At 41.3% G+C, this 12,689-nt stretch overlaps 1 protein-coding gene across 3 annotated transcripts in view; it reads right to left on the reverse strand.

Moving 5' to 3' along the window:
- wdfy3 (WD repeat and FYVE domain containing 3) overlaps positions 1–12,689 on the reverse strand; it is a 100,301-nt gene that overhangs the window by 26,408 nt on the left and 61,204 nt on the right. The window contains exons 19-31 of one of the 3 annotated variants that reach the window (XM_073465928.1): positions 10,611–10,829; positions 9,881–10,062; positions 7,373–7,604; positions 6,965–7,125; positions 5,150–5,261; positions 4,807–4,997; positions 3,490–3,642; positions 3,115–3,188; positions 2,829–2,990; positions 2,527–2,621; positions 2,269–2,389; positions 1,710–1,927; positions 13–209 (exon numbers count right to left, since the gene is read on the reverse strand). In XM_073465928.1, coding sequence (XP_073322029.1) covers positions 13–209; positions 1,710–1,927; positions 2,269–2,389; positions 2,527–2,621; positions 2,829–2,990; positions 3,115–3,188; positions 3,490–3,642; positions 4,807–4,997; positions 5,150–5,261; positions 6,965–7,125; positions 7,373–7,604; positions 9,881–10,062; positions 10,611–10,829 — 2,117 coding nt within the window. Of the gene's footprint in view, positions 1–12; positions 210–1,709; positions 1,928–2,268; positions 2,390–2,526; positions 2,622–2,828; positions 2,991–3,114; positions 3,189–3,489; positions 3,643–4,806; positions 4,998–5,149; positions 5,262–6,964; positions 7,126–7,372; positions 7,605–9,880; positions 10,066–10,610; positions 10,830–12,689 lie in introns of all 3 variants that reach the window. The other 2 variants (XM_073465929.1, XM_073465927.1) reach the window with 2 other exon arrangements.

A 12,689-nucleotide genomic window follows, 5' to 3' on the forward strand; every position in this document is an offset into this window, starting at 1 on the left:
GGGTATACTAACATGTACCTGCAGGCTGTCTGGCAACTCAGTGACAGGCTGCTGCAGGAACAACGCCATCAGCAGGAAGTAGAGCTCCGGCACGTTGGTGTGTTTGGGCAGCAGTGTCTGCAGCACAGGGAATCCTGGGAAGAGGCAAGCATCCCGGTTGATCTCTCGCACCGTGGAGCGACCGCCGGCACTGCGGCCCACGTTGAAGCCTAAGGAGGGGGATTAAGGGAGGATGTGAATAATGTGAATAATACTGCATGAAGGTAGACAGGTGGCATTACAACGCACACACCCTCTGACTATGGCACCTAAAGGCAAATCTGAATACAGCTGCTGCACATGGTTAGGGGTTTAATGGGGCGGGTCTATGGAGGAAGAGGTTCTAAACCAGGTAAGGTAATAAACCAGGACTGTAATCTTATAACTGAGCTAGTCAGGCAGGTTGATACTGGAAACTGAGCACTAACAAAATAAATCAAAAGATAAGGATTTGATTGAGCTGAACTCCAAATCTGAATAAAACTAAGGGCTTCAACCTGAGAGCACACATTCTGACAGCAGTGGTAGTTCTGTACGGCCATGTCACTACTCAGCATGGTTTTCATAAGCAAGGTCAATGGTTCTCAACCTGGAGGCTGGCAAAATGTGATGTAGTTACATCAATTAAAAAAGAAAAGACAAATAAAATATGAAGCCCTTTAAAACAGAATAATTTAGAGCTGCAATGATAAGTCAATTAATGGATTATTTGTCAACTACTTTGATAATCAGTTTGAGTAAATTCTGTTCAGAATTCTCTGAATCCAAATTCTTAAATGTAAATATTTTCTGGTTTGTTTTCACCTTTAACACAGTAATAGGGCTGCAAATGACAATTATTTTCATTAACGATCTATATACCCATTATTTCCACGATTTATTGCTCAGACAAATGTGAAACAATTCGTGAAAAATGGTCATTGCAATTTGTCCGTCTTCAAATTGCTTCTTTTGTCCAACCACCAGTCGAAAAAGACTCAAATTCTCATATCCTGACATTTCAGAAGCAAAATATTATTATCAAGTCGGCACTTTCATTTTCTTTTAATCAAGTAATCAGTTTACCGACTAATCATTGCAGCTCTAGATATCTTTGGGTTGTGGACAAAACAAGACATATGAGGAGTCATCTTTGGCTTTGGGAAACACTGACATTTTTCACAATTTTCTGAAAATTTACAGATCAAACAACTTTTCAGTTAATTGAGAAAATAATTGAATAATTAACTGACAATGAAAATAATTGTTACTTGTACCCCTTGAATAATTAGAGCCCAAAAGGCCTGTAAAGTCATGTAAATCATCATTTTGAGGCGGAAGTAAAATAACGAACCAATGAGGTTGAAAACCACTGAGCTCAGGAGAGACTACGGTTACAGCAGCAGGGAGGGCAGGGAGGCAGAAAATGAGATGACCAACCCTTGGCTGTACGGCGCACAAACTGCGCAGCTTTCTGTTTAGTGAACGAAGGCCAACTCCGATGGAAAGCGTTGCCGTAGTGAGGAGAGGCGTCTGCTGAGCCATGTTACAACATACAGCATTTACACTGCGCATTATTACTGTATGTGTCTCACTCTTGTGGTAGGGAATGTCGGTGTTAATACTGCGTGGCAGATTTTTTTTCTTACTAACTGTGTCATCATGAAGCCACTCCGGGCTTGTGTACTCACCCAGCACTGTGCCGATCTTATTGGTCAGGACGGAGTCTGTGTGGTCCAGCCAGCCGCCTCCGCACAGGCCCTCTTTGAAGCGGTTGAGGATGGATTGGTTGGAGAGAAGCACCACCAGGATCCACAAGGCTGCCGTGACCGTGCTCGAGTGAAGATGTTCTTCCATGAACATCAAGAGCCAATCAAAACCCAGCGTCTTCACCAACTCCTCACATGCCCTGCAGGGGGACACGAAGAGCAAACGGGCTCAAGTGACGACTCACAGTCTGTGTTCCTTCTAAAAATGCAGTCTAATAGCTTTTTGTTTATCATTATTTAATTAATCTCATGACAATCTAAGATTATTTCTAGTGTTAGCCTCTAACAGTTAGAGGCTAACTAATGGCTGTTAATGTCAGAGCAGAAAAGAAAAGAAAAACAGAGCAGCTTTGCTTTAGTGCTAAAAATGTTTAGGAAAATTCACATCAGACTTGAACACATCTAACACTAATGGCTGAACTAGGAATTTTGTTTTGGAGCTTTTAGGAGGAGCAGATATGGTACGAGACTTTTATCTTACTGGGCATTGACAGAGCATTTCTCTTTGGTGGTGAAGAGCAGTCTGAGCAGGTTGTCCAGCAGTCGGTTTCTCAGCAGAATGAGACTGGCCGATAGAAGACCACCAAAATCGTCATCATTACCTGCCGACACAAGAGTGTTTTTCACAGGGAAAACGATCATTCATTCCACTCGCCAAAACAGGCCAATATGGAAAACAATTGAATATATATTTATCTATTTTACTGGCAAAAGAATTATGGATTTAATTTACTGTTACCTCCATCGATCTTCTCCTCGTTATTGATTTCCATGACGACAAACTTCTCACACACAGCAAATGTGGGAAGAGTAGAGGAGATGAACTGGCCAAACCTGTGAGGTGAAGGAAGGAAACTTTTTTTGTATACTTGCTTTCCGTTGCTTAGCTTCTGGCATCAATCATACAATAAAACAAACACAATATGCATACATAGTTCAACTGCTTCTTATTATTCACATATTCTGTATTTACTCAACCCAGTATGAGTGAGATGTACAACAAAGTTTAGCGCTTTTGGACAGGAATGTCTGAACATTTACCGCAGCAGATCATATGGGTTTGGGAAGCCCTGCAGCAGCAGACTGAGCACGTTGCTCATGGCCGCTACAGTCGGCTGGGACAGTGAGGTGTCTCTCAAGGTCAGCAGCAGTCTGGGGATCAGCTGGAATTCCCTCAGAAGTTTGGCATTTTTCGCTGCCTCACTGTTCAACACAGAAAGTGGTATATACAGTCAGATAAAAGCCTTCTTCAGGTAAATAATACTCATAAAGATTCACTTTTTTTATTCAGGGCACTCTCAAGGAAAAAGAAAGTTCTGACACTTACCTGGATTCTGTCAGCAGTTCGATGAAATGCTCAAACAGAGACAGATGGAGCTCGTAGGGAGCGTGGAGCCAGACCTGAGGAGCAGAAGGAGCAGACTGAGACCTCTGCGACACAAGTTGTGCTTGGCAACACACACTACTGGCAAGGAGAAGTGGCCTGGCATCTTGGCACACCAGATTCTCAGAGGTATCAACAGCCAAGCAAGAAACTTTTATCTCATGTGGTCACAATAATATACCTGCAACTCTCACTGTTTCATCAGTCAGGTAGGGGTTTATGGCTTGTCAGATGCCAAAATGACAGACTTAGCTGTTTCAACTGCTAGACTGCAATAATGCTATAGAATCAAATAACTTCAGTTTCTATAGCCCTCACCTCAAAGTCACAGAGCAGGTCCTGGAAGGCGGTGGAGTTTGGAATGATGGAGGTCTCGTGGCCGCTGTCGACTGTTCCCACCAGGGAGAAGGTGAGGTGGAGGATGTGGCTGTTGAGCAGCGAGCGCTTCTTCTTCAGCAGCATAGCCAGCAGCTGCAAGGGACGGACGACAGCAGAATCAGTTTAACCGCAGAACTACGCTTACGATCACAGCCATTATGGCATGACAATATTCAAGAATTTAAATGAACAGAAGACAAAAGATTTAGCAAAAAAAAAGAAAATAAATGTCAGCAGCAGAAATACAAATAAAAGTAATAAGTGTAGATTACAAAACTGGCAATACAGGGGGATTTGATCTAAAATAAGAAGGTGTGTGATCTAATGACGGTATCTAACAGCTGCTAGGTTACAAACAGCATAATACTGTGGAGTGTTTTGCATATAGGGAAATTTAGAAAGTAGCAACATATGGTCAGGCAAGCATCCGCTTTATTTTTTAAATGAGTACAGTGCACTACATAAATGCCCCTTTCGCACTTAAACCTGCTAACATCTGGCTTTTGTAGGCAATGCCAATGTATATTATTTACTGTTGGGCCAATTAACCCTGCAGTAGTCACTGATATTTATCGCCTCCAATTCGGCTGTGATGTAATTGAACACCCAGGAGAACACGCGTCTTGAAGTTAGGGCTGCTGGCTTTGTAATATCTTTCCATCCGCCTCTGTCAAGCAGCGCTTGAACATGGTTCAGTCAGCACTGAGTTTGAAAGAGAGAGATAAAGATATCGGAAAAGTAACCGTTGTTAGTGGCTTCTGTGTGGTCTGAGCCTCATCAGCTGCTTGACCGGTACTGTGCATCTGAAACTCATCAGAGATCAGAAAGAAGCAAGATGTCTCTCTCCTCAGCAACTTCCATTATCTCAGCTACGGAAAAAACAATGTGTCTAATTCACAATACTACTGAATAAGACTTTTTAAAACAAGTTTAACTTCTTCTGGATGTATTCTGATGAGGTTTATGATCTACTGCTTTCTACTGTTCCCTGTTTTTCTGGCACGGTCGTGATGACGATCAGGACACACAAGGGGGAACAAAACAGAAGAGCAACTTCTCCACTGGCAATGTGAAAGGAGTTAATTATCTTGAAAAAAAAAATCTTGAAAGACAACTCCAACATTTTGTTGTCAGTTATGAAACCAAAAACCCACCACACCAACTAGTACGTTTTGGTTTACCTGCTACTGTGAGCGACAGAAACTATCCAGAAAACCAAAACACATCATGTGACCAGCAGTGTTCAACTTTACTAACCTGGTATCCTTTGATTCTCTCCATCTCCTTACTGGCCAACGGGTTGCTTTTTACAACACACACTAAAGCTTTGACAGCTGCATACAGTCCTTCCACATCTGACGCCATGGCAACCAAGCCCAAGATAGCTGCTGCCCCACCAACATACTGCAGGTTGGTGGCAACAGGTTTGGCCACGAAGGCACGGACCCCTGAAGGTATGAAAAGAGGGAAAGGTTGTGTTTTGCAGCACAGGAGAGTAACTAACCAAACTGAACACACCACGAGTCTGTGAGCTCTTAAAATACTGTATAAAACAGGATTTGTTGCTGATACTATGGATTATTTCACCCGCTTGGTTTACCTAAATATCCAATGACTCCGGCTCCAATGGTACGTGCTGGCCCATTGAGGTGACCAGCGGCGTTATGAATCAGTTTGACCGGAGTGGCATTTTCATGAGAGGACACAGCGAGCTAAAGAGGGAGGAAAGGAAGAGGCTCATCAAAGAAATCCCAACCAAAACACACACTCACTTTATGTTATTATTCATTCCCTTTTGCATTTTGCATGACATTCTATTACTATTGTTATTTTCACTCATATATCCTTTGACTACAGTTGTTTTTGTTTTGTGTGGCGGTTGCTGTGGATGTTTCAGGGGCATCAGAATTTGTGGTTGAAAGCTGCTGTCTTGTATCAAGGTCTGAACTTTCTACAAGGCTTTTAGAAAGTTACAATGAAATGTGGGACCAATTAGGGAGAAAAAGCAGGACCACACTCTGTTTATTCCTTTTACCATGATGGCCAATTTAACAAGAGAAAGAGGTGTGAAAAATGCCTTTATGTGTGATTTTCCTGGTTTTAATGAGGAGGAACTGATAATGTTACAGTCTGTATTTTCATCAAGCAAAAACACAATGGATTCTCTTAACTGCCAGTACCATAAACCACATATTCCTATTCTACAACAGGTCCCTGCTGCAGCAGAAATGCTGCCTCTGCAGTTCTTTGCCGTTGGCTTGCTGCGAGTCGCCGTGGGCCAAGGCTTAGCAGAGAGCAATGCAGACTGGGAAATAACTTGACAGGTGGGGAGAAAGATAAGGATGGAGGAGGGAGCTCATTTGGAGCTCTATCACATCATTTTGGTGTGATAAAAAGGAGAGTGTGTTAGTTACTGTGAATTCATAGATACTGAATATGAGTGATTGAACAACCATGCAAGCAGGTTGAATCCATATTTTCTGTTGAGTTTGACCTTTCTACACCAGTATATATGTGTGTGTATCTATCGGAATTTCTTATGTGTGCATTTATTTATTATTCAAGATAAAAATATTTCCTCTAGCACTTTTGCTAAAGGTCTGAACTGAAAACATCACTCTTGGCTGTGGCTGAGGAAAAGAGCTGCTTCTTTTTTCAGTCAGTTACATCAGTTTGTCATGATGTAATATAAGTCAGTGAGGTCAACGCTCCAGCACCATCCACCCAGACAAAACTCTTTTTTCCACCAGCTCACTCACTAAAAGTTAAACAAAAAAACTGAAAATATATACTGAAAACAAACAAAAAAGAAATAACTTATCATTATGTCTCAGATGTTACTTAATCAGATAAATATTGTAGATTCTTAAATAAAACTCTTAAGATAATGTCTGATAATAGGCCTGATACTGCCTTTTTAGGGGAAGTGGAGCCAGCTCTCTCTAGTAGTTATATATTAAAGGTGCACTATGTAGTTTTGGTGAAGACATTTTAATGAGAAGAGAAAGGTCGTCATTGACTGATTTTTTTATGCCTAAACAAACTAAAAAAAGAAACTCTTCATTTTCATGACTGAATAAACTGAATAAAAAAAAACTAACCTTAAAAGGAGACAGTTTCATACGGTTTTACTGTGTGTATATTTGGCGGACCCTGCCGCCTTTCTAGCCTCAAACAGTGTTCTGGGGACCTTATTATCCTCTGAGAACAGCTTGTTTATTCAGTTATTGAAAAAATGTATATATCTGAGTTTGTAGTATCACCTCATTAATATTGTAAATATGGAAATTATGAGTCTTACTTTTTGCACTTTAGTCCCTAATAAGGTGAAATGTTAAATTCTACAAGTAGCGGCTTTATATAACACCACACTAGCATCGTGACTTCTATTCTACTGAGCAGTGGCATGTCTGACCTGTTTAGCGATGGCTTTGCTGTCCAGTTTGTTGTAGACTTTCCTGATCTTGGCCACGGTGAGAGTAGAGACAGAGAGTGCATAGAGACTGAAGGAGACCTTCTCCTCTGGTACCAACGCCACTGGGGAGGTAGGTGCTACCTCTGTCTTCGAGTCTTTACCTGGGACAATAAAAAGTCAGATGAGGTGATATGTGTGAGCAAAGGGGGTAAACTGACAGAAAGCAAAGACAGAAGCTGTTATAATGGACAGTCAAAGACAGGGAGAAAACGGAGAGTGGTGAACTAAAGGAAACAAGAGTGACACTTAAAGATGAGAATTGAACAGTAAACTTTTCAAGGCAGCACAAGGGGAATAAAAGGCTTTTTTGAACACCACACTGAAGATGAAACAAAGACATCCACTTACAGGGGAGGTAGACAGCCTGGAAACTGCCCACGTAGTTGGGTCCCAGTTCATAAATGGCGGCAACACTGGTGGCAGGCAGGACCTCCTCCAGGAAGTGGCTGGGCCCGAGACGCCACACCAGGCTGGAGAGCTGTCGCTGGGCAGGCGGCGTCCCTACATACCCGTACACAGTGCTCACCACAGGGGGGTTGGTGGAGCCGGAGCCGCCTGGTGCACTGTGGATGTAGTGAAGCTGGAGGAGAGTAATGATAAAGATGAGTGATTTATATGAAGGTACGTCACAAACATTTTTTTATTTTTAATTATTATTGCGAATGCAAATTATACTAGTGCTGAATGATTAGTTGATTCATCAGTTGATGAATGTTGTGTATAATTGCAAATTTAATATTTTGACATTTTAAAGGGTTAGTTGGATATCTGAAGATCTGAACACTTTGAGCCATGGGAACATGTAACAGCCACTTTTTCACTATTTTCTGACATTTTCTGACATTTTCTGACCGAAGTATTAATCCAGTAAGTTGAAAAATTAAAATTACCATAAAACTGAAATAAGATGAAAATAGTTGTTGGTTCGGGAATTAATGATACACGGTGGTGGTTGGACTTATACGTACTGATAGCTCAGGGTGTGCAGAGGGTTAAAATTCAAATGGAGACAACAAAAATGCAATTCAACAGTTCTTTGAGCGAACACCCATAGGTCTGAGATGTGTAAATCTAAGGTCAGGGTTCATTGGCTGAATGGAAGCTACAATTGCTCTTGATGATACGGAGTACTGCAGATACTTTTGCTATGAAGAGCACCCAAGGTATCCTTCGAGATTTCATACTTAAACTGGCAATAAACAGATTTTTAGCTTTAACCTATCATTATGAAGTACATGTTGATTGTGGCTATAGAACAACGACACCATCACTGTTTAAATTAATTCCCTGTAAATCTCACTGTAATTATCCCCATGCTATTTTGTCTGCCACTGTGCACGAAATCTTCTGGGAAAATAAAGTCTAAAGACTCGTGTTTTGTCCTGTGTTGTTGGTAGCTGCTACTCTGAGGAAAACAAAAAGCACTTTTCTTTACGACAGTTATACCAACAATAATTCCACTTGGAAACACTAGGGATGAAAAGGTTGCCACTTTAGGAGAGAAGGTCTGTGCTTTACAAATACCCATTCACAGAGGACTAAGAGAAACCCTCAAGTAAACTCTTACATGCAAACAGACACATAAGATACATATGACCGGCTTGTTGTTTCCTGTATGACGACCTCAGCAGGAAATGAAGCCGTTGTTATCAGCAGTGCTGAGAGGAAGCTGAGACTTGCGGTCTGCCAAGCCGTTTCCCCGCTCTGCTCTGTAATCTCAAGGGGAATCTAAAGTCACCGAACCGCAAGCCACATCACAGGCTGCTGACTGCTGTGCGGCAACATGACTGTGCACGGCCTCTGTGATTCTTCTTTAACAACATAGCGGTCAATGATCCGAACATCTGAGCTCATTGTGTGATATTGATATTCCTCATCAAAGCAGGACTAATGAAGGTTTCACTCCAGAGGAAAATAACTCAAGTTAATAGCTTATTTGCCACTGCTATTTTCAATAATATCAGCACCGCGCCATCCACTGACCTGCAGTGCAATCTGTGGATGAAGAGCCTCCACACACCCACTCACTCTCAGCTGCTGTATATAGATTTTCGTATAAGTGAGGAGATAATGATGCAGTCAGATATCTGCTCTGTATTTTAGAATAGAGATGATAAACATCAGCAAATTCCAAACATATCATCTTATAAAAGGGATTTTATGTTCAGAATAAGCTTTTATTGGATCAACAAAAAAATAATTATCGTAAACATTATCATATTCTATTTTATTTTATTAACATTTTTAAATCAATTTAAGTGTAATATTTAATTTTATCTTTTATCTATTTTAGTTTTAATTGCTTGCATTTATCTTTCAATCTTTATCTTTTATCACTGTAGCTACTCATCTTGTTGGAAGTCATCCATCATCCATTTTTGTCTTCTTAATATCCCATGTTTGTTCAATCACTTGTAGAGCACTTTGAAATGCATTTTGATTTGTTTGAAAGGTGCTATATCAATAAAGTTTGATTGATTGATTGATTGATTGATTGATTGATTGATTGATTGATTGATTGAATGTTGATAACAGATTAATCATTTAGGTCATTTCTAAAACAGAGATACCAAACTCTCTCTGAATGTCTCTGGATCTGAAGACGTGCTTAGATTTTAGTAATCTGTGATGAGCATTTTTTTTAATTTTCATGAATAATTTAATTGGAAAATAACTGAAAGATAAATCCGTTTAGAAATAATTAATTGCAGACCTAAGTTTATGATCTATAACCTGCACACAACTTCACTATAACAGTAATAATACCACATAACAGTAATATTTTACAATATTGGCTGCACATTGGGTACAATGTATATACCAGCATGTATGACATCATTCAGTCTATAACTGTACCTTGACAGTGTTGATAAGCTGGCCGTCGATGTACAGCGTGGCCATACTGTTCTTCAGCATGCCTTTGCTCATGACCAGCACCAGGTGGTGCCACTGGCCCTCGGCGATCAGCTCGCCGCAGCGGAAACGAGCGCAGCAGGGCAGGATCTCATAGAAGGAGGCTTCCTCACTTGACTCGTCCGCTGCTTGATTGGGGGGAGGGAGAGGGAAGCGGGGGGTTATATCGATGAGTCAGCAGGCTTGAGCAGACGTAGAAACAATTAACTCTGAGTTACAGACTGAAATCCAACAAGGGACAGCTTTATAAGGTTTACCACCCTCCCTCGCTTCATGCTCTGTCCCTAGCTTTGCCCCCAACCCACCAATATTGACAAAGAAGTATTTCAAAAAATATAAAAAACACATGAACATTTTCTACATTCAAACACACACTCAGATGATTCATTCCTTGTTTGAGAACATGCATTACATAATATCATCGCTGATATCTACAACAACAGAATCTACAATATGCACTGGACCAAACCATTCAACAGCCATACAGTGTTTGGATGTCAGGTTTACATAAATGTTGACGTCACTCACTCAAGGTTTCCCACTGTAGAGCCAAGTGGTTATAAAGTTCCACTTAGCCAGTTATTCTGACTTCATTTGGTGGAAAAAAAATAAAAAAAATAAACACCTGATACAATGAATGATACAGGTTTGTTAATGTCACTGCTCTACTCACAGTAGGTCTGCAGCAGCTCCTCCTTGGTGGAGACGGTCAGCGAGCGATCCTTGGCCGACAGCACCACAGCCAGGCAGACGTAGTGCTGCTCCGAGGACGTGGCCCGCCGGACGACGGTCAGCAGACGCACCGGGTGGGCGTGAGGAGCCGTACTGAAACGCTCCACGCAGAACCAGGTGGAGTAGCTCAGACCTGACGGAGGAGGGAACAAGCGCTCCCCTGGAGGTGAAAGAAGTGGAGGGAAAATAGGTAAGAGGAGGTTCGATTTTATTTAATATTTCAAAACTTCACACTATAGTGTTATTGATACTGTGGAGGTAACACGCGTTAAAGCTTTGACTTTATTTTGTTAAGTATTGCCACTCTCATTTTGTCTAAATGCAATTCATGACCTTGAAGATCATGCTTACTTTTTTTTCTCTTGAGGTGGAATACATCACTAAGCCTCTTGAGTCATCTTATCTCACCTGCGCAAATGAGTTTTCTCTAGTGATTCAGCATTTTTCTGGCTTATCATTGCACATGCTCATTTTACTTCAGCGCTTAATCTCTCAGAACCCAAACCTAAGTATGTTAAGTTTATTTATACAGTACGGCTTCTTGTGCATGACGGCACATTGAGCGTAAAGAAAAAATCTAAACCGAGCCTTCGGGGCAGAATTAGGCAGACAATATCTTGTGTCAAAAAGAGGTACAATTATGGAGCCACGTGAAAACAGGTGACACTGTGTTGGACTGAGCTGCCAAAACCTAAAAGCAGAAATGAGTCTTCGAGCTTTATTGTCCGGCAGCTCAGTGAACTAACACCTCGCAGCAATGCAAACTCACTGTGAGTCAGGATCAGTCTGTCACTCAACAGGTTATCAGACTGGACTAAATTAAAATTGGCCAGACTGCCACAATTCACTGGCTGCTGCTGGTACACTGGATGAGTATGGATTGATTTTTACATTAGGCCTCAATATAAGAGGACCAAACTACAAGCTTGCATTACTCCTTATTTGGGCTTGTGGGACTTGGATTACACAGAACAAAAAAACAAAAAAAAAACATTAATATTGCAGGAAAAGCTGCTACAGGAACAGAGATACTGATGAAAACTGGTTTGTATTTGTTTTTGTAAATGTTGATCATCTATTTCTAATGTATATCTGTATATGGTTGATTCACTCGAGGTGCTACGAGTTCCTGAGCAGACTGATGATATTTTGATGAATGGGCTTCTTGGTGATGTCATCCAAGGATGTGGGTCAGATAGGAGTGGGACAGGAGAGGGAGACAGGAAAGGGAGGAGGGGGAGAGAAGGAGATTGAGACAAATGAGGCAAGAAAGTGGGGAAGGTAAAGAGACAATAGATGGGGGGGATAGATGGATATAGAGATAGATAGAAAGAAATAGCTGACAAGTCAGGGATGGAGTAAGAGAGACAAAGAAAGATCGAGGGCTGGACACTGAGATGAGAGATGAAAAGGACAGAGAAAATGAAAATGTGAGTGACAGGAAGAGACGAGGGAGGGAAAGAGCAAGGTCTATAAATAGTTTTGGGCTGGAGAAGACATGAGGAGGACAGTGTGGGGTGAGTAAGTGCAGAGCAAGCGGATGAATAGGTAAACAGATGGAGAAATTATAGAGAGGAGAGGAGAGGAGAGGAGAGGAGAGGAGAGGAGAGGAGAGGAGAGGAGAGGAGAGGAGAGGAGAGGAGAGGAGAGGAGAGGAGAGGAGAGGAGAGGAGAGGAGAGGAGCTTCATAAATACTAAATGAGGCTACAGACTAGAAAATCCACCATAACATCATAGATTAAATTTATCTCTGCCTTTAGGTCTCTTCTGTAAAATCTCTGCTAGTTAATTAAAAAAAATAATGTTGCATTTTGTATCAAAAAGATTTAGTTTTAACACTTTATAACCAGTTAGCAATAAACTAAAGGCCCCAGGATGGACAAGAGTAGCAACTGCAGATATGAATCTGTGCACCACCATGGGAGGGTGAAACACAGCTTGTTTGAGTTTTTCTTTTGGTTGCACGAATGATGAAAACTGAAAACATCACAAAAAATATACTCTTTGTAGGTGAGATGCA

Source organism: Pagrus major, chromosome 5 (genome assembly GCF_040436345.1).
Source record: "Pagrus major chromosome 5, Pma_NU_1.0".
Taxonomy (NCBI): domain Eukaryota; kingdom Metazoa; phylum Chordata; class Actinopteri; order Spariformes; family Sparidae; genus Pagrus; species Pagrus major.